A 22,817-nucleotide genomic window follows, 5' to 3' on the forward strand; every position below is an offset into this window, starting at 1 on the left:
CCTGTATTATATTTTTATATATCACTGTGACGGGTTTGGTCACAGAGACCCCTTTGGGACTGTTACCTGGCGTGCTGAGATTACCTCTGAGCCCGTTTTCCCTGCCAGTTTAGGACTGCAGAACCCTACCTTGTTGAGCCAGACACGCTAGCCTGCTGCAACACAGACCCAGGTCTGGTCCACGCCCCCAAAGCTGCAGACTTTAACCAAAAACTGCTCAGCAGGTCACCTATCTCCAGCACCCAGACACCCAGTTCCCAATGGGATCCAAACCCCAAATAAATCTGTTTTACACTGTATAAAGCTTTTACAGGGTAAACTCATAAATTGTCTGCCCTCTATAACACTGAGGGTATGTCTACACTGCGAAATTAGGTCGAATTTATAGAAGCCGGTTTTATAGAAATTGGTTGTATACAGCCGATTGTGTGTGTCCCCACATAAAATGCTCTAAGTGCTCTAGTCGGCGGACCGCGTCCACAGTACCGAGGCTGGCGTCGACTTCCGGAGCATTGCACTATGGGTAGCTATCCCACAGTTCCCGCAGTCTCCGCCACCCATTGGAATTCTGGGTTGAGATCCCAATGCCCGAATGATGCAAAACAGTGTCGCGGGGGGTTCTGGGTACATGTCGTCAGGCCCCTCCCCCTCCGTCAGAGCAACGGCAGACAATAGATTCGCGCCTTTTTACCTGGGTTACCTGTGCAGACAACATACCACGGCAAGCATGGAGCCCGCTCAGCTCAGCTCACCGTCACCATATGTCATCTGGGTGCCGGCAGACATGGGACTGCATTGCTACACAGCAGCAGCAGCTAACTGCCTTTTGGCGGTAGACGGTGCAGCATGACTGGTAGCCGTGGGGCTGGCAGCCATAGGGCTGCATTGCACCAGCCCCTTGCCTTTTGGTAGAAGATGGTATATTACGATTGGTATCCATTGTCATCGTACTGCAGTGGCTGTCGATCATGGGCACCTGGGCAGACATGCTCAGTCCTATTGAACTATCTTGACGATGATGGCTATCAGTCGTAGTATGCTATTTTCTGCCAAGCGCCCAGTATTTTCTGCTAAGCACCCAGAAGAGGCCGAGGGCGATCTGGGTGCTGGCAGACGTGGGGCTGGCAGACGTAGGGCTGCATTGCTACACAGCAGCAGCCCCTTGCCTTTTGGTAGAAGATGGTATATTACGACTGGTATCCATCGTCATCATACTGCAGTGGCTATCAGTCATGCTGCACCGTCGGCTGCCAGCTTAAGATGTAAAAACTAGATTTGTTCTGTATTCATTAGCTTCCCCCTCCCTCCGTGAAATCAACGGCCTGCTAAACCCAGGGTTTTGAGTTCAATCTTTGGGGGGGGCCATTCTGTGTGACAGTTGTTTGTGTTTCTCCCTGATGCACAGCCACCTTTGTTGATTTTAATTCCCTGTACCTGTACGCCATGTCGTCACTCGCCCCTCCCTCCCTCCCTTCTTCCCCTGGTCCGTCAGATACTAGTTTCGCGCCTTTTTTCAGACCAGGCGCCATAGCTAGCACTGGGATCATGGAGCCCGCTCAGATCACCGTGGCAATTATGAGCACTATGAACACCACGCGCATTGTCCTGGAGTATATGCAGAGCCAGGACTTGCCAAAGCAAAACCAGGACCAGCTGAGGAGGCGATTGCAGCGCGGTGACGAAAATGATGAGGAAATTGACATGGACATAGATCTCTCACAAGGCACAGGCCCCAGCAATGTGGAAATCATGGTGTTACTGGGGCAGGTTCATGCCGTGGAACGCCGATTCTGGGCCCGGGAAACAAGCACAGACTGGTGGGACCGCATCGTGCTGCAGGTGTGGGACGATTCCCAGTGGCTGTGAAACTTTCGCATGTGTAAGGGCACTTTCATGGAACTTTATGACTTGCTTTCCCCTGCCCTGAAGCGCCAGAATACCAGGATGAGAGCAGCCCTCACAGTTGAGAAGCGAGTGGCGATAGCCCTGTGGAAGCTTGCAACGCCAGACAGCTACGGGTCAGTCGGGAATCAATTTGGAGTGGGCAAATCTACTGTGGGGGCTGCTGTGATCCAAGTTGCCAGGGCAATGAAAGACCTGGTGATATCAAGGGTAGTGACTCTGGGAAACGTGCAGGCCATAGTTGGTGGCTTTGCTGCAAAGGGATTGCCAAACTGTGGTGGGGCCATAGACGGAACCCATATTCCTATCTTGGCACCGGAGCACCAAGCCACTGAGTACATAAACCGCAAAGGGTACTTTTCAATGCTGCTGCAAGCCCTGGTGGATCACAAGGGACGTTTCACCAACATCAACGTGGGATGGCCAGGAAAGGTACATGATGCTCGCGTCTTCAGGCACTCTGCTCTGTTTCGAAAGCTGGAGGAAGGGACTTTCTTCCCGGACCAGAAAGTAACCGTTGGGGATGTTGAAATGCCTATCGTGATCCTTGGGGACCCAGCCTACCCCTTAATGCCATGGCTCATGAAGCCGTACACAGGCAGCCTGGACAGGAATCAGGACCTGTTCAACTACAGGCTGAGCAAGTGCCGAATGGTGGTGGAATGTGCATTTGGACGTTTAAAAGCGCGCTGGCGCAGCTTACTGACTCGCTGAGACCTCAGCGAAAAGAATATCCCCATTGTTATTGCTGCTTGCTGTGCGCTCCACAATATCTGTGAGAGTAAGGGGGAGACATTTATGGCGGGGTGGGAGGTTGAGGCAAATCGCCTGGCTGCTGATTACGCGCAGCCAGACACCAGGGTGGTTAGAGGAGCACAGCAGGGCGCGGTGCGCATCAGAGAAGCTTTGAAAACGAGTTTTGTGACTGGCCAGGCTACGGTGTGAAACTTCTGTTTGTTACTCCTTGATGAACCCTCCGCCCTCCCCCCCCCCCGGTTCACTCTACTTCCCTGTAAGCCAACCACCCCACCCTCCCCTCCCCCCTTCGAGCACCGCTTGCAGAGGCAATAAAGTCATTGTTACTTCACATTCATGCATTCTTTATTAATTCATCACACAACTAGGGGGATAATTGCCAAGGTAGCCCGGGATGGGTGGGGGAGGAGGGAAGGAAAAGGACACACTGCAGTTTAAAACTTTAACTCTTATTGAAGGCCAGCCTTCTGATGCTAGGGCAATCATTTGGGGTGGAGTGACTGGGTGGCCGGAGGCCCCCCCACCGTGTTCTTGGGCGTCTGGGTGAGGAGGCTATGGAACTTGGGGAGGAGGGCTGTTGGTCACACAGGGGCTGTAGCGGCGGTCTCTGCTCCTGCTGCCTTTCCTGCAGCTCAACCATACGCTGGAGCATATCAGTTTGATGCTCCAGCAGCCGGAGCATCGACTCTTGCCTTCTATCTGCAAGCTGACGCCACCTATCATCTTCAGCCCGCAACTTGCTCTGTTCATCCCGCGATTCAGCCCGCCACCTCTCCTCTCATTCATATTGTGCTTTTCTGTAGTCTGAGATTGACTGCCTCCACGCATTCTGCTGTGTTCTGTCAGCGTGGGAGGACATCTGGAGTTCCGTGAACATATCATCCCGCGTCCTCCGTTTTCTCTTTCTAATCTTCAGTAGCCTCTGTGAAGGAGAAACATTTGCAGCTGGTGGAGGAGAAGGGAGAGGTGGTTAAAAAAGACACATTTTAGAGAACAATGGGTACACTCTTTCACGTTAAATTTTGCTGTTCACATTACACAGCACATGTGCTTTCGTTACAAGGTCGCATTTTTCCTCTTATATTGAGGGCCTGCCGGTTTGGTGTGAGAGATCACTCACGCAGTGCCAGGCCACAGATTTCGGCTTGCAGGCAGCCATGGTAAGACACAGTCTTTTGGCTTTTTTAACCTTCTTAACATGTGGGAATGGTTTCAAACAGTAGCGCTCTCATTTCCCATACCAAGCACCCGTTGGGTTGGCCATTTAAAATGGGTTTGCAATGTAAAAGGAGGGGCTGCGGTTTCAGGGTTAACATGCAGCACATACCCAACTAACTCCCCTCCCCCCACACACCCAATTCTCTGGGATGATCACTTCACCCCTCCCCCCCACCGCGTGGCTAACAGCGGGGAATATTTCTGTTCAGCAGAGCAGGAACGGGCACCTCTGAATGTCCCCTTAATAAAATTGCCCCATTTCAACCAGGTGAACGTGAATGATATCACTCTCCTGAGGATAACAAAGAGCGATAAGGAATGGATGTTGTCTGCATGCCAGCAAACACCGGGACCATACGCTGCCATGCTTTGTTATGCAGTGATTCCAGACTACGTGCTACTGGCCTGGCGTGGTAAAGTGTCCTACCATGGCGGACGGGATAAGGCAGCCCTCCCCAGAAACCTTTTGCAAAGGCTTTGGGAGTACATGAAGGAGAGTTTTCTGGAGATGTCCCTGGAGGATTTCCGCTCCATCCCCATACACGTTAACAGACTTTTCCAGTAGCTGTACTGGCCGCGATTGCCAGGGCAAATTAATCATTAATCATTAAACATGCTTGCTTTTAAACCATGTGTAATATTTACAAAGGTACACTCACCAGAGGTCCCCTGTGTGCCCTCAGGGGATGGGAGCATGCCTTGGGTGAGTTCGGGGGTTACTGGTTCCAGGTCCAGGGTGATAAACATATCCTGGCTGTTGGGGAAACCGGTTTCTCCGCTTCCTTGCTGCTGTGAGCTATCTACATTATCTCCATCCTCATCTTCTTCGTACCCCGAACCCGCTTCCCTGTGTGTTTCTCCAGTGAGGGAGTCATAGCACACGGTTGGGGTAGTGGTGGCTGCACCCCCTAGAATGGCATGCAGCTCCGCGTAGAAGCGGCATGTTTGCGGCTCTGCCCCGGACCTTCCGTTTGCTTCTCTGGCTTTGTGGTATGCTTGCCTTAGCTCCTTAATTTTCACGCGGCACTGCTGTGCATCCCTGTTATGGCCTTTGTCCTTCATGGCCTTGGAGACCTTTTCTAATATTTTGCCATTTCGTTTACTGCTACGGAGTTCAGCTAGCACTGATTCATCTCCCCATATGGCGAGCAGATCCCGTACCTCCCGTTCTGTCCATGCTGGAGCTCTTTTGCGATCCTGGGACTCCATCATGGTTACCTGTGCTGATGAGCTCTGCGTGGTCACCTGTGCTCTCCATGCTGAGCAAACAGGAAATGAAATTCAAACGTTCGCGCGGCTTTTCCTGTCTACCTGGTCAGTGCATCTGAGTTGAGAGTGCTGTCCAGAGCGGTCACAATGAAGCACTGTGGGATAGCTTCCGGAGGCCAATAACGTCGAATTCCGTCCACGCTACCCCAATTCCAACCCGCTAAGGCCGATTTTATCGCTAATCCCCTCGTCGGAGGTGGAGTAAAGAAACCGGTTTCAAGGGCCCTTTAAGTCGAAAGAGAGGGCTTCGTCGTGTGAACGTGTCCAGGCTTAATTCAATTTAACGCTGCTAAAGTCGACCTAAACTCGTAGTGTAGACCAGGCCTGATAGAGAGATATGCACAGCTGTTTGCTCTCCCCAGGTATTAATCACTTACTCTGATTTTACTAATAAACAAAAGTGATTTTATTAAGTACAAAAAGTAGGATTTAAGTGGTTTCAAGTGATGACAGACAGAACAAAATAAGTCACCAAACAAAATAAAACAAAAACACGCAAGTCTAAGCCTAATACATTAAGAAACTGTTTACAGGTAAAATCTCACCCTCAGAGATGTTCCAATAAGCTTCTTTCACAGATTAGACTTCTTCCTAGTCTGGGCCCAATCCTTTCCCCGGTACAGTCCTTGTTAGTTCTAGCAAACATCTTGGGTGGAAACTAGGGGTTTTCTCATAACTGGAAGCCTCCTTTGTTCTCTTCCACCCCCTTTCATAGCTTTGGCACAAAGCAGGAATCTTGTGTCTCTCTGGGTCCCGACCCCTCCTTCTAAATGGAAAAGTACCAGATTTGAGATGGATCTTCTTATCAGGTGACATGGTCACATGTCACTGTAAGACCTCGTTCTTCATTACCCATGGGTTGGCCCACACGCACACAGGAAGACTTGCAGGTAAATAAACCATCCACAACCAGTTGTCCTAGTCAGTGGGAGCCATCAAGATTCTAACCCACCATTAATGGCCCACACTTTGCATAATTACAATAAGACCTCAGAGTTATACTTCATATTTCTAGCTTCAGATACAGGAATGATACATGCATACAAATAGGATGACCATACTCAGTAGATTATAAGCTTTGCAATGATACCTTACAAGAGACCTTTTGCATAAAGCATATTCCAGTTATGTCATATTCACGTTCATAAGCATGTTTCCATAAAACGTTATGGAGTGCAATGTCACAACAGAGTTCGAGGTTATCCAACAATTAAGCTGTATGTTGACCTTTCCTCTATTATATTTTTATATATCAATCCTCACTACCACTCACTTTCCTTTGTAAAGGAAAACAAACAAACATACAAAAAAAATCTTAACAGCTGATACCAGTAAGAAGCAGGAAAAGAAAATGACAATTCACTTTGGAGCCAGTTTTGAATCAGTCAATGCTGAACTGGATAATATTTTTTAATTATTTTTCATTTACATTTAAGGTTCTCTGTAATACTCAGCTGTTAAACAAAGTGGTGGTATAAGTAAGTTGAGTATTAATTAAGCTGAAACAAGCTTGTATAATAGTATAAATAATCCATAGTCTCATAAAATATTGTTTAAAGGGACATCATGAACTTGAAATCCAGTAAATTCCCATTGACAAATTAAACGCAGTTTCAGGTATGAAACGTATATATGAGTCACCCTGCCAGTGTTTGACTTTCTGATTGCATTTCCCCATTTTTAATGACTTTTCTGTCCCATATTGCTGTGTAGGGCCTGAAAAATGTGTCATGGACCGTGAAATCTGGTCTTTTGTGTGCTTTTACCCTATACTATATAGATTTCACAGGGCAGACCAGCGTTTCTCAATTTGGGGGTCCTGACCAAAAGGGAGTTTCAGGGGGTCGCATGGTTATTTTATGGAGGAGGTCACAATATTGCCACCCTTCTGCGCTGTCTTCAGAGCTGGGCAGCCGGAGAGCAGGCTGGCCGGATGCCCAGCTCTGACGGCAGTGCCCCACCAGCAGCAGCACAGAAGTAAGGGTGGCAAAACCATACCGTACCATCATTGCTTCTCCGCTGCTGCTGACAGCGGCTCTCCCTTCAGAGCTGGGCTTCCAGCCAGCAGTCCCCGCTCTCCGGCGGCCCAGCTCTGAAGGCAGCACTGCTACCAGCAGCAGCACAGAAGTAAGGGTAGCAGTACTGCAACCCCCCCACAACTCCTTTTTTTGGGTCAGGACCCCTACAATTACAACACTGTAAAATTTCAGATTTAAATAGCTGAAATCATGACATTTACAATTTTTAAAATCCTATGATCGTGAAATTGACCAAAATGGACCATGAATTTGGTAGGGCCCTAGCTATGTGTGAAAAGACCCATACAGGCAGGGAAACTAAGGGTATGTCTACACTACGAGAGTAGTTCGATTTTAGTTAAATCGAATATGTGCAATCGATATTAGAAAGTCGAACGTGTGTATCTACACTAAGGACAGTAATTCGACTTTGTGAGTCCACACTAACGGGGCAAGCGTCGACATTGGAAGCGGTGCACTGTGGGCAGCTATCCCACAGTTCCCGCAGTCCCCGCTGCCCATTGGAATTCTGGGTCGATCCGCCAATGCCTTCTGGGTAAAAAAATGTGGCGAGGGTGCTTTTGGGTAACTGTCGTCATCCGTCAGTCACTACCGCCCTCCCTCCCTCCCTGAAAGCGCCGGCAGGAAATCAGTTCGCGCACTTTTTGATCAGTGACAGCGCGGCCGCCACAGCACTGCGATCATGGATCCCGCTGCGACCATCGCTGCAGTTGTGGCCGTTCTCAACGCCTCGCAGCTTATCATCCACCTTTCCCAGAGGCAGATGCAGAGAAATCAGGCGAGGAGGCTACGGCACCGCCGTGAGGGCCTGAAGTCGGAGAGTAGCACAGAGCTGTCAGAAACTACGAGCCCCAGCGCCCAGGACATCACGGTGGCAATGGGGCATGTGGATTTTGTTGAACGGCGATTCTGGGCCCGGGAAACAAGCACGGACTGGTGGGACCGCATAGTGCTTCAGGTCTGGGATGAATCCCAGTGGCTGCGAAACTTTCGCATGCGGAAGGGGACTTTCCTCGAACTTTGTGAGTTGCTGTCCCCTGCCCTGAAGCGCAAGGATACCCGCATGCGAGCAGCCCTGACTGTCCAGAAGCGAGTGGCCATAGCCCTCTGGAAGCTTGCAACGCCGGACAGCTACCGGTCAGTCGCGAACCACTTTGGCGTGGGCAAATCTACCGTGGGGGTTGTTGTCCTGCAAGTAGCCAAGGCAATCGTCAAGGTACTGCTGTCAAAGGTAGTGACCTTGGGAAATGCGCAGGCCATCATAGATGGCTTCGCAGCGATGGGATTCCCAAACTGCGGTGGGGCTATAGATGGGACTCACATCCCTATCCTGGGACCGGGCCACCAGGCCAGCCAGTACATCAACAGAAAGGGCTACTTTTCAATGGTGCTGCAAGCACTGGTGGACCATCGGGGACGTTTTACAAACATCAACGTCGGATGGCCGGGCAAGGTTCATGACGCTCGCGTGTTCAGGAACTCTGGTCTGTTTAGATGGCTGCAGGAAGGCATTTACTTCCCGGACCACAAGATAACTGTTGGGGATGTGGAGATGCCTACAGTGATCCTCGGGGACCCAGCCTACCCGCTAATGCCCTGGCTCATGAAGCCCTATACTGGCGCCCTGGACACTGCACAAGAACTCTTCAACTACCGGCTGAGCAAGTGCAGAATGGTGGTGGAGTGTGCTTTTGGCCGTCTCAAGGGGAGATGGAGAAGCTTACTGACTCACTGTGATCTCAGCGAAACCAATATCCCCATTGTTATTGCAGCTTGCTGTGTGCTCCACAATCTCTGTGAGAGCAAGGGGGAGACCTTTATGGCGGGGTGGGAGGTTGAGGCAAATAGCCTGGCTTCTGATTACGCCCAGCCAGACAGCCGGGCGATTAGAAGAGCCCAGTGGGACGCGCTGTGCATCCGGGAGGCTTTGAAAGCCAGTTTCAAGACTGAGCAGGGTACCCAGTGACTTTTAAGTTTGTGGACACAGAAGCTGAACTTGCTCCCGTTTCTTTACCCGGTTGCCGTCGACTATCCTCTCCAGTTACATACCCCCTTCACCCCCTTCCCAAAAAATAAAATCTGTTCTGTTTTGTTAATGGACACCGTTGTCTTTATTACTGTTTTCGCGGAAATGTTTTAAACCTGGGACGCAGACTGTGGCATAAGATCTGTAACTGCCCTCCCGCGCCACAAAGTCACAGAGCAACCCCCCCTCCCCCCCCCCAGGACATGAAAACCACCTCCCAGACTGACCAGGGTAACTAGTCACTGCACTGTATATGTGCCCTGCTGCTGGACCTGCCCCCTGCTAAAGGTGACTGTCCTGTCCAATTACCAAGCCCCTTCCCCCCCCTTCAGACAGACTCTCCTCCAAAAGAAGAGGATGGAAACAGTAATGAACAGAAACGTATTTTTTATTAACAACCGCACATGGAACGGGGGGGTGAAACTTGGACGGGGTCTTGTGTGAGGCGGGTAGGAAAGGACTTTTCAAATTTTGGGGAATGAGAGCCTTCTAGTGGTAGAGCAGTCCGCAGGGGTGGAGTGAAATTTTTCACGGACCCTGCCGCCCCTCCGTGTTTGGACTTTGGGTGAGGGGGGTATGGGACTTGGTGGCGGGGCAGGGCCGTTAGAGAGAGACTGCAGCGGGGCTCTCTCCTCCTGCCTCCGGTCCTGCAGAACATCCACAAGGCGGCGGAGCGTGTCCGTTTGCTCCCTCATTAGTCCAAGCAGCGTTTGAGTAGCCTGCCAGTCCTCCTGTCGCCACCTCTCCTCCCGTTCCATGTTTGCCCGGTGCATTTGGGACAAGTTCTCCCTCCACTGTGTCTGCTGGGCTGCCTGTGCTCGGGAGCATCCCATTAGTTCAGCAAACATGTCTTCCCGTGTCCTCTTCTTCCTCCTCCTAATGTGCGCTAGCCTCTGGGCAGATGTGGCTGTGGGAATTGGAAAAAGGGAGTGAATTCCTGAGACAGATCAATGTATCTGTGAACAGAGAACATAGTCTTTCTCTGTGAACAAGACCATGCAGAGCACCTATCACGCGCACTGAGGACAAGGTCGAATTTTCGGCCCTCGCGTACAGTGCCTGCGGTCTTGCTGTGGCGAGCTGAGGAGCGGGGCAGGACACCGGACTTTGTCTAGCTGGCAAACATGGTAAGCCGTAGACTTGTGGCTGCTTAAAACTTTAAGAGTGGCACTGGCCTCCTTTCACATAGAAAGCAATGCGAGTCTCTGCTGGCAGCAATCCTGCAAGCATGAACTCTGCCCCTGTCCCAGCCCCTCGCGGCTGTAAACCGCGTGGCTGTAAACCGGCGGTTGCAGTTCTGTAAAGGGACGGGCAAGCAGTCCCAATACTAACTTTCCCCTACCTAATTCACAGCAGGGAGTCATGCCAGACATCACCCTCCTGAAGGTCTCGGAGAGCCAGAAGGAGCGGATGCTTCGGGACAGCCTGCAGAAACCGGGGCCATTTGCTGCAATGCTCTGCAAGGCCATGATCCCCGAGTACCTGCTGGCGTTGTGGCAGGGAAACGTCTCATACCACGGGGGGCCTAATAAGCTCTCCCTGCCCAGGAACCTGCTCATGAGGCTTGAAAAACACCTGCAGGAGGCCTATGAGGAGTTCTCCCCGGAGGATCTCGCCTCTATCCCCGGATACATTGACCAGTTTTTGGCTTAGGTGCCCTTGGAGGGACAAAAGAGTGGAGCGTTTTGGGCAGTATAATCATGAAGCGGACATTGTGAAATTTTTTGAAAATAGTTCGGACTATATATTGAAGCGCCCAAAGACAGACTAATCATGATACCCTTTGCACATATTCCCATTTTGTTGGACTTTACTCTTTACATGTTTTGAAGCACTTTACCCATTGTTAATATTTTAAATCTTCCTGTCCTGTTATAAATAAATGTTTACATGTTTGAAAGCACTTTAGCTATTGTTAATATTTTAAATATGCCAGTTATGTTATAAATAAATGTTTAGATATTTAAAACACTTACTGCTTGATCCTTCCCCTGAATCTGTGTCTGGGATAACGGCTGGGGAGGGTTGGTAGGGGATCTCTGTGAGGGTGATGAAGAGCTCCTGGCTGTCGGGCAAATCAGCGTTGTAAGCGCTGTCGACTGCCTCGTCCTCCTTATCTCCTTCCTCCTCTTCCCCGTCCGCTGAGGAACCGGCCGCGGACAATATCCCATCCTCAGAGTCCACGGTCACTGGTGGGGTAGTGGTGGCGGCCGCACCTAGGATGGAATGCAGTGCCTCGTAGAAACGGGATGTGTGGGGCTGGGATCCGGAGCGTCCGTTTGCCTCTTTGGTCTTCTGGTAGCCTTGTCTCAGCTCCTTGATTTTCACGCGGCACTGCGTTGCATCCCGGCTGTATCCTCTCTCTGCCTGGCTTTAGAGATCTTCTCATAGATCTTTGCATTCCGTCTTTTGGAGCGCAGCTCGGAAAGCACGGACTCATCTCCCCACACAGCGATGAGATCCAAGACTTCCCGATCAGTCCATGCTGGGGCCCTCTTTCTATTAGATTGCACGGCCATCTCTGCTGGAGAGCTCTGCATCGTTGCCACTGCTGCTGAGCTCGCCACGGTGTCCAAACAGAAACTGCGATTCAAACTGCCCAGACAGGAAAAGGAATTCAAATTTTCCCGGGGTGTGGCTGGTCAGAGCATCCAAGCTCGGACTGCTGTCCAGAGCGTCAACAGAGTGGTGCACTGTGGGATAGCTCCCGGAGCTATTAGCGTCGATTTCCATCCACACCTAGCCTAATTCGACATGGCCATTTCGAATTTAGCGCTACTCCTCTCGTTGGGGAGGATTATCGATTTAAAAGAAATCGATTTAAAGAGAGCTCTATGTCGAACTAAATAGCTTCGTTGTGTGGACGGGTGCAGGGTTAAATCGATGTAACGGCGCTAAATTCGACATAAAAGCCTAGTGTAGACCAGGCCTAACTGCTGTAAAAGGTGAAAGTGACTGTACACACAGTGCTATTAAAGGTATAAAGTAAAAACAGAAAACTATTTTTCTCTAATTTTTCAGGTGCAGTTATTAAAAATGAAAATTTGGGAAATGGTCGGACTTACAATTCTTTGTTTCCCCATGTGTGTTGGACTTATCAAAGGATGTTTGGTTGTCATAAATATCCCATTGTTGCTGTTTGGATTGTTTTTAGTTATATTTCCCAAGGGTTGTGCCATTGAAGTATTGTAGCTTGTTACAGGCTGCAGGTGAAAAACTTTGTTGTCATGACATATTCAGGCTCAGAAAATTGATCCTAAGGACACCAAAAAATAATGTAACTGACCCAGATGGATTCTTTTTCAAAGGAAATCCTGTTATTCTTCACTGTCATAATTCCTACTTGAATATTTTTTCTGATAATAAAAGCAAGTTAGATCCTCCCCCATCAGTTACGTACAGTAACATATTAGAGTTTCTTGTCTGCCTCACTGGAGGGAGGATTAACTGAGTGTTCAGGTTTAAGAAACCTTTGCAGATTATCCATTTGGCCTTTCTATTTTGCTTTTTTTCAAATAGTAAAAGGATATCCTAAGGCTTTTTTGATAAGGAGTAATAAATGGAAATTTTTAATATTTAATAATGGGGTCTAAATGCTGAGTTCTTTTTCATAGTCTGAGAGCAAATCTTCTCTAGTTTTTGTATTTCTAATATATTGTCATTAGAAAGCACATGGTAGCCAACATGTACAGCAGAACTTATTTTCAGAAGGCAAACAGTGCGGTGTGATTTTTTTTTTTTTTCCTCCCTCATTCTAATTATATTTTACTGTGCCACTGAACTATACTTTTTCTATTTAAAGATTGATTCTTTTGGCTAATGCATTGAAAAATAAAGTTGCTCAGCACTTATTAATGATTGAATATTAGAAATATGGGAATGCTATGGTTTTGCATATGCAGTTAACTGATTTATTTTAGTTATGAACAAAGATGATGAAACAAATGGCAATTCCTCAGGATTTTGGGTTTTTTCCCCCTCCAGCTTAAAAGGTGATTTGGCATACAACTATAGAGGACCTAGAACCAAAGAGGATATAATTGAATTTGCTAACAGAGTAGCAGGGTAAGTATTTATAATTTTCTTTGAAGATACCAGTGACTTACATAGTTTTGTTGAGTTTGCCCCATTTGATTTTTTTCAAAGGAGAGCCAAAAGGTGGGCTTCTTTGATAGAAAGATGCTAGACCTATTAATGTAGTCTTTTATTCTTACAATTACTTTGCAAGAATCAGTGGCATCAATCTTGTTCATTTATTATAGTTTGAATTAGATGTGAACTGTAAAGAAAATCGAGTTAAGCCCAGAAATAGATTAAATACCTCCAGTAACCATGCTGGGAGGTGAGTTGGGGGGTCATTCAGTAATGGAATACGTATTAAACAGTGAGTGGACTCCTCAGTAAAGACAGTAGTAAGCCAATCTTTCTGCATGTATTTCTGCAAAACTTTTTTGTATTGGCTGCTTCCTACGGCCTGGTTAGTGGAGACCTAATCTTTACTCCATCTGATTTAATAGTTATTTATTTCAGTGAAGGGAAGTCTGTGGCATAGTCTAGTGCAGTGTTTCTCATTTGTGTGTTGTTTTTTTAAGATAATGCAAGTGTTTGTGTAGGTCAGGGTTGGAGGACAGGAAAGAGTGTTAAGTGCAAGCCATGTAACTTCCCCTCTATAATTTTGCATAGTGGAAGTCTTAATGTATTCACAAAACATAAGAACGGCCATACTGGGTCAGACAGGTCCTGCTTTGAGCAGAGGGTTGGACTAGATGACCTCCTGAGGTCCCTTCCAACCCTGATATTCTATGATTCAAAGGTCCATCTAGCCCAGTATCCTGTCTTCCAACAGTGGCCAATGCCAGGTGCCCAAGAGGGAATGAACAGAACAGGTAATCATCAAGTGATACATCCCCTGTCACCCATTCCCAGCTTCTTCCAAACAGAGGCTAGGGACACCATCCCTGCCTATCCTGGCTAATAGCCATTGATGGACCTATCCTCCATGAATTTATCTAGTTCTTTTTTGTTGTGTCTGCTCCCTCCATCTGTGCTGCCTTGTAGAGTGTGAAGCTATATTAACAAAAATGTGTTAACCCAGGGGCTGGCAACCTCTGGCACGCGGCTCTTCAGGGTAAGCACCCTGGCGGGCCGGGCCAGTTTGTTTACCTGCCGTGTCAGCAGGTTCGGCCGATCGCGGCTCCCACTGGCCGCGGTTTGCCGTCCCAGGCCAATGGGGGCGTCGGGAAGCAGCGCGGGTGAGGGATGTGTTGGCCGCGCCTTCCTGCTGCCCCCATTGTCCTGGGACGGCAAACTGAGGCCAGTGGGAGCCGTGATCGGCCGAACCTGCCGCGTCAGCAGGTAAATAAACTAGCCCGGCCCACCAGGGTGCTTACCCGGGCGAGCCGCGTGCCAGAGGTTGCTGACCCCTGGAATAGATAGGATGGTGATGAACACCATAGCAAATTCCTAGGATTCCTTCATTTGTTCATATCTTTTCTGACGTTATCTTTTCTCAGTAGCCACGTTAAGCAAGGAGTTACTGTAAATCACTCCATTAGTAAAGGCTTGAAAGAGTTCAGGTGAACTTGGGGTGATTATTTCTCAAACAATTAAGGGTGATAAGACAGGAATACATTTTTAGTTATTTTCATTTATATTTTGGCCATACTGACCTGGTTGTAAGAGATTTTATAGGGTGATAATATGTAACATAAGTTTTTCTGATGCAATTGCTCTTAAACTCCTTAGTTAAGTTTTGTAATGTGTTTCGACATTGATTTCAGTAATGATGCAACATTAGCAGTTAATTACTGAACAAGTTACACTTAACAGAATGATGCAATGCCTGTTAATAGATCCTTGAGACTGCACTTGTTTTTTGAAACAGACATTACTTAAGGTGTCAGAGAGAGACTTAAAAATGCCCCACCACATACAGTTTGCAGATTTACGTCTGCAGTTCTGAAAAAAGTATGTTTAGTTAGGATGTTAGTGGTCTTTCACTAAATCTAATCATATGGGCTATGCCAGGTAGAAGCTCATATTCTGCCACTCAGTTTTATTTTTTAATTATAAAATGAAATGTTTTTGAATAGTGTAAGAGTCACTGGTATTAAAGTGAGCTATTGAGAAAATTATTTTTTCTCTTTAACTGTCACACATCAGCTCTCCTGGGATGATGCAGTATTTATCTGTTCTATTACTTACTTACAGGAAGATGGAGAAATAGCGGCAAATGAATTCTGTGGATTGTATAAATTATTAACGAATGCACAGGCTGTATTTCAAAATTTACAAGGATTCAGAATCTCCCCCTCCCCCCCCCCCCCCCCCAAAAAAAAAAAAAAGTGGAGGTGAGGGGGATTTTATATGAAGTTTTATTGGGACAATTAGCAGTCTAGCAAAGGAAATAATTGTTTTTTCTTTTTCTTTTTTTTCAAAATTGCCAACAAGAATTTCCCCCCATAGGGATAATTGCAACCTTGGCACACAAGCTCAGAATCTTCTAGAGAACAGTTTCTGCTTGGAACTATTCAAATTTCCTCTCTTCTCACTTACCTGGGGTTTAGAGCATAAAAATAGGGACCTTGACCTAAACTACTTTTCCGTACTTTCCAGTAGTCTATGAATACTGGTAATCTCCAGACTAGAATCACTTACAAAACCCATATTCCCGAGTTGCTATGCCCACGTTTATCTGCCTTTTTCAGAAATAATTACACCATATGTCAGATGGCTTGTATATAGTGTCAGGATTACTGTTTAATCCTTCTTACTAAGAGTTGGTATAATTGGTAAATTCCATTGCACTGTAGCACCAGTCACTATATGCTATTCTTAAATACAGAGTTCTAGCATTTTCAGATTTAGACTTGTGGAATGGGTGGTCAGAATTGTACAATTTAGATGAGCTTATATGTTTTCTTTAAATTTTCAAAAAAACCAAATGTTTCTTCACCTTTCCCTTTTCCCCAGGCCTCTTATCCGGCCACTTCCTAGCCAGCAAATGTTTGAACATGTGCACAAGAGGCATCGTGTACTTTTTTTGTATGTTGGTGGGGAATCTCCTTTAAAGGTTTGAAACTTCATTAAATTTTTTTATCTTTATCGAGGTCGTCTAAAGTGACTTGTACATATTTCTTCTAAAAAAGCAAGAAAGTAATTGTATATTTTAAAGAGATTGTAATTATAAGTAAGAAGCTGAATATGTTCTAATTTTAGAACTACTTTGATAATGGCATAATATACACACTTTTTTTTATCTTAATGTATGTATTTATAGATGTTTACCAAACATGCTGGTAATCTCTGGGGTCTGAGTGCTCTCTCTCATCTTGTAATCATTATGTAGTGGGACTCCGCAGTCCTAATAATGTAAAACAGTATTTTAAAATTATACTTAACCCATGCATTCAGAATAGTTAAACTTAAAAGTTATTTAATGTAGCATTTACTGTGTGGCATAGTTATACTGAAGGGAGAATTTTTTTGTTAATTGGATAGGTTTTATGGTCTTTTTTTAATTTTTTATTTTTTTTTTTAATACTGAAGCTCTGTGCTACATCTTAGTAAGTTTCACTTTAGTTAGGTGGAAAGAAACTGTGTTTGGTCTTCATTTTAACAAAATCCTCAGAAAATTTCTAAAACTCTTACTGTTGTTGACTGTATCACTTCCATTATGCTAACATAATGTGCATGTGTACCTTTATGGTGTGTGTCCTTTTTGCTCTAATACTTAGTAGTAGGGCTGTCAAGTTATTAAAAAAAATTAATTGTGCGATTAAATGCACTGTTAAACAGTAATAGAATACCATTTTTTAAAATATTTTTGGATGTTTTCTATATTTTCAAATATATTGATTTCAATTACATCACAGAATACAAAGTGTACAGTGCTCACTTTATATTTATTTTTGATTACAAATATTTGCACTGTAAAAAACAAAAGAAATAGTATATTTCAATTCACCTAATACAAGTACTGAAGTGCAATCTCTTTATCTTGAAAGTTGAACTTACCAACATAGAATTATATAAAAAAAATAACTGCATTCAAAAATAAAACAATGTAAAACTTTAGAGCCTACAAGTCCACTCAGTCCTATTTCTTGTTCAGCCAATTGCTCAGACAAACAAGGTTGTTTACATTTGCAGGAGATAATGCTGCCCTCTTCTTGTTCACAATGTCACCTGAAAATGAGAACAGGTGTTCTCATGGCACTGTTGTAGCCGGCATTGCAAGATATTTACGTGCCAGATGCCCTAAAGATTCGTATGTCCCTTCATGCTTCAACCACCATTCCAGAAGACATGCGTCAATGCTGATGACGGGTTCATCTCGATAACGATCCAAAGCAGAACGGACCGACGCATGTTCATTTTCATCATGTGAGGCAGATGCCACCAGCAGAAGGTTGATTTTCTTTTTTGGTGATTCAAGTTCTGTAGTTTCTGCATCGGAGTGTTGCTCTTTGAAGACATCTGAAAGCATGCTCCACACCTCATCCCTCTCAGATTTTGGAAAGCACTTCAGATTCTTAAACCTTGGGTCAAGTGCTGTATCTATCCTTAGAAATCTCACATTGTTACCTTCTTTGTGTTTTTGTCAAATCTGCTGTGAAAGTGTTCTTAAAACAAGCTGGGTCATCATCCGAGACTGCTATGGCAGAATGTGGGTAAAACAGAACAGGAGACATACAGTTCTCCCCCAAGGAGTTCAGTCACAAATTTAATTAACGTATTATTTTTTTAATGAGCATCATCAGCATGGAAGCATGTCCTCTGGAATGGTGGCCGAAGCATGAAGGGGCATATGAATGTTTAGCATATCTGGCATGTAAATATCTTGCAACGCCAGCTACAAAAGTGCCGTGCGAATGCCTGTTCTCATTTTCAGGTGACATTGTAAATAAGAAGCAGTCAGCAGTATCTCCCTGTAAGAGGAGTCCAGACGCACCCCTGCGGCACCTCCTGCTGGTCGTCCAGGGAATTAGCTCACCAGCCTCTGAAGCGCCCTCTGCAGGCCGGTGATCCGCCTTGCCCTCTGCACTGGCCCCGTGTCCCTCCCGGGACCCCGGTGCCCCTTGCTCAGGTTGCTGCCCCCTGGCAGTACCCACACGCTAGGTCTCCCCTCCCTGGGGAACCCCCACCCACTATCCCTACCTCACCTCAGAATAAGGTCACTGCCAGTCACCAACTAGCCCCCGCTCCCTGGGGCAGACTGCAGTATAGGCCACTCATCACTGGCAAGGGGGGTTTGGACCTGCTGCCTTGGCCTAGCCCTGGGCTGCCCTCTGCAACCCCCAGTACCCCTTGGCCTCCTACCAGGCCGCAGCCTGGGGCTATCCAGGCTGGAGCTCCCTAGCTCCTCAGCCTTTCCCCAGCCCTGCTCCACTACAGGTATCCTGTCTAGCTCCCTGCAGCCAGGCCCTTCTCTCTCTGAAGGCAGAGAGAGACTCTGAGCTCCTGGCTCCCAGCCTTTTTATACAGGCCAGCTGTGGCCTGATTGGGGCATGGCCCAGCTGTGGCTACTTCCCCTATCAGCCCAGTAGCTTTTTCCTTTGCCCCAGCCCTCTGCCAGGGCTGTTTTAAACCCCTCAGGCAGGAGCGGGGTAGCCACCCCGCTACACTCCCGTAAATATAAACAAACTTGTTTGTCTTAACAATTGGCTGAACAAGAAGTAGGACTGAGTGGACTTGTAGGCTCTAAAGTTTTACATTGTTTTGTTTTTGAGTGCAGTTATGTAACAAAAAAATCTACATTTGTAAGTTACACTTTCACGATAAAGAGATTGCACTACAGTACTTTTATGAAGTGAATTGAAAAATACTATTTTTTATCATTTTTACAGTGCAAATATTTGTAATAAAATAATATAAAATGAGCAGTGCACACTTTGTATTCTGTGTTGTAATAGAAATCAATATATTTGAAAATGTAGAAAAACATCCAAAATATTTAATAAATTTCAATTGGTATTCTGTTTAACAGTGCGATTAATCACGATTAATTTTTTTAATCACAGTTAATTTTTTTCAGTTAATTGAGTGAATTAACTGCAATTAATCGACAGCCCTACTTATTAGTAGACATTTGAGGTTTAAGATCCATGTACTGCCAAAATAAAATTGAATTTGGTGTGTTAAAATAAAATGAACATAATACAGAAAAATTCAAACTGTCTTTGTCTAAGACTATTCCTGTAATACAAGTCCAAATAAGCCAGTTAGATATGCTGAGGTCTGTCAAGTTTTTTTCCTTAGTTTGAATGGAACAATGCGGGCACCGAATCACGGTACAGAACAGTATTACTCGTCTAGTTTTTGTTCTACCCCCACTGGGGAGGTAATTTATAAAAGGGATGCCCCTAACATAACTACATCATTTTACATTGGCATGTTTAGACATGCAATTCAGATGGGCCCCAGGTAAGCTTTCTGTTCTAATTTTGTTACATTGTCTTTTTATATTTTACTTTTAAAAAGTAGACAGAAAATGTTTGTGTTTTGATAGACTTTTTTCTGTTAATGTGTGTACCAAGATTTGAGAAATTTTTAAAAATGTCTTTGTATTTTTGCAGGAGAAATACATAGAAGTTGCTTCAGAACTAATTATCTATACATACTTTTTTTCTGCCTCAGAAGAGGTGCTCCCTGAGGTAAATTCACTTTATCAGATACTTCAACTCTACTTCCTCTTCTTATTTAAATTATATTTAGCACAACCATAGCCTTTTAATTCTTGCAGTTTCTGACATCAAACACTACAGGAAACTGGTCAGTAATAATAATCACTCGTCAGTAATAGTAATCACTCTAATGAATAACTATTTCTACATAAAGAATCTAATAGAGAAAACATGGATTTTGAATTGAGTTACAGAATACTCTGTTACCTTCTATTTACGTGTTAGCATATTGATCACCAGCAATATTAAAACCTCTTGTCTTTAAAAGAGGGAAAAAATCCTATCAAGTTATTCATTATAATAGCTTGAAATTCAGTTGAAAAGTTTCACTAACTTTTTTTGTTGTTGCAATATTTGTTAGGTTGATCAGGCAGTCCTGTTTTGCACTGACCACATGATTTTTTCAGAGAGGGCATTGACGTGCAATAGGAACTTAAATAGAATAAGTAGGATTGCAGGACACAGTTTGTTATAATCCTAGTTTCAAGATCATCTAATTTATCAAAATTGATTTTGGACCCAAAACTGAACTTTTCCAGACTTTACATATAATCATTTCTGAAATACAATTCTAAAAAATAAAAAGTATTTTTATGCTAGTAACTAATGATTTTTTGAAAACAAAATCAGAATTGCCATTCACTGAATCCTTAATGAAGACTAGTACCTTTTGACAAAATTGAAGAAATAAATTCAGAACCTTAAAATATAGTATGCTGAAAATTATCTGTGCATGCTTTCTCCTTTAGTGGGAATGTGCGTATAGCACATAGCAATAAATTGTGCATATAGCAGATTTTTTGTGAGGAAAAAGGGTCCCTGGAATGGAAAGGACAGGAGGAACTCTCATCCCAAACTCCAGCCCAGAAATGGGTTCCCAAGATGCTTCAAAGTACCAAGAAACAGGTGCAAAAGCCCAATTCTCATACCCAGTTGTCCCTCATTAACTGAGCTGTCTTAGTCCCAGTGACAAACCCCAGAATCTTCGAGGAAGCCAAAATGTGCTAATCAGATTTCCCGAGGTGGAGTTGAGATGTGGGAAGTCTCATGCGTTTGTAGCTGGGAAAGGACAGTTTTATGTTCTTGATACTAGGGAATGGGATTTGAATGTTATACTACTTTACTAGCATAGAGAAGTGTATAAAAAACATATTCATTTAATGGTGTGGTTTTGTCAAGGGGTTATGTCTGCAATGCTAAATGACTTGAGATTGCATGACTTGAAAAATCCCGTAACTTTAATAAATGCATTATTTTTCATAAAACAGCTGTTTAAAGCCTACCGAGCCTATTGCTACAATAAAATTGATTGTAAAAACAAGATGCTAGAAAAAACACATGACATCACTATTTTCCTAAAATCATAAGGGAAGCGTTGTCTAGAGGCTAGAGTCCGGAGACTGTGTATATTATTCGTTCTTCCACTGACTCGCTGTAACAACTTTGATAAGTCATTTGTCCAAGATTTTCAAAAAATGTTCTTTAAAGTTAGTTTTCTAAATCTATATTTATTTACCTATGGCTTGAATTTTGGAGGTGCTGAGCATCTGCAGTTTTTATCGCCTCAGTAGAATTTATTGATGGATGGCACTTCTGAAAATTAGGTTATTTAGTTAAGAGCCTAACCTTCTTTTGCTGTAGTTGTACATACTTCACAATATAGTCACAAGTGCTTTGAGATTTTACATTTGCAAAGCCAAGCCCTATGAGATATTTTGATCACAAGTATACTGCAGAAGAGCTAAGTAGCTATAGTGTTTTTAAAATATCCTACAGGAAAATAAGCAAATTGTAAAACAAGTCAGTGTAAATTTTATGTAATTCTCACTTAAGGTGCTCACACAAACTTTAACCCTGCCCACTGGCACTAATTCATTATTGTACGTTATTTTTTCACAACTCCCACCTCTGCTCTAGAGCAGGGTAGTGAAGGTAGAGTTAAAGCTGGTAGCTCTGATTTATGAGTCTGATGTAATTTATGCCAGAGACCAAACCAGCCCCCAGACAGCCTTAGTCACCTCTGCCCTTTGTGGAGCTTCCTGGGGCACAGAGAATGGGGCCAAGAAGTGTAAAACAAACCAAAAAAGAATCAGGTTTCTAACATTCTCAGGTATGATAGAAGAATATCATCATTTTTATTCTGAAAATGTTTCTTGTTTTAAAATTGCCACCTGTGTGTGGGGGAGATAGAGATTTAAAATACTTGTCTTGTTAAAAATCAACAACTTTAGTTGTCAAGAAACTAACCTCGTCCTCCTAAAACATTTTTTTAATGTGATATACAAAAGCCTTTTGTTTTCTCTTCACTGAATGCATCAGCTTTTGAGTAAGAAATATAGTTCCTAGTGCTGGAGAAACTACTAATATAAATTAGGAGACTGGAAATCTAAACAAAAATGTAATCTCCACATAAAATTAGTGTTGTTGTTTTTTTAAAGTTGGAATGGAAGAAAGATAAAATCGTTAAAAGAGGAAGTGAGGGAGTATGTTTCTAAGCTTCTATGTTAGAAACAAAGCTGAGAGAATATTTAAGTGTCCTGTTTAATTATTTGAGGTTTTTTTACTTCAGACTGGTGAGTTTAAGGTTTGTGCAGTTAAAATGCCTGTCTTAATCATCTATGGGATGATTAAAAGTCATCTCTCACTCTTTTAGTATGTGACACTTCCTGAATTGCCTGCTGTTGTGGTCTTCAAAGATGGAACTTACTTTGTATATGATGGTAAGTACAAGTGTGCACTGTTCACCTACAGGCAAAATACTCAAAGTATATTTGAGGGAAATCAAAACACAGGCATTCTTTTTGAAGGAAAATATTTAAAAAGATTGACCAGGTTTATATTGGATAATCTTTTCTTTTTGAAGGAGAGAAAGGGAGAATTGCTGTTGTTAGATCTCTGTCTGATTTTTTTTTTTTTTTTTTT

At 44.5% G+C, this 22,817-nt stretch overlaps 1 protein-coding gene across 1 annotated transcript in view; it reads left to right on the plus strand.

The window, feature by feature from the left end:
- Positions 1-22,817, plus strand: part of TMX3 (thioredoxin related transmembrane protein 3) — a 66,521-nt gene that overhangs the window by 16,750 nt on the left and 26,954 nt on the right. The window contains exons 7-10 of the mRNA XM_029914115.1: positions 13,195-13,275; positions 16,183-16,282; positions 19,788-19,865; positions 22,549-22,615. Coding sequence (XP_029769975.1) covers positions 13,195-13,275; positions 16,183-16,282; positions 19,788-19,865; positions 22,549-22,615 — 326 coding nt within the window. The remainder of the gene's footprint in view (positions 1-13,194; positions 13,276-16,182; positions 16,283-19,787; positions 19,866-22,548; positions 22,616-22,817) is intronic.

This window comes from Terrapene carolina, unplaced genomic scaffold (genome assembly GCF_002925995.2).
Source record: "Terrapene carolina triunguis isolate 2854851 unplaced genomic scaffold, T_m_triunguis-2.0 Scaffold58, whole genome shotgun sequence".
Taxonomy (NCBI): Eukaryota; Metazoa; Chordata; order Testudines; family Emydidae; genus Terrapene; species Terrapene triunguis.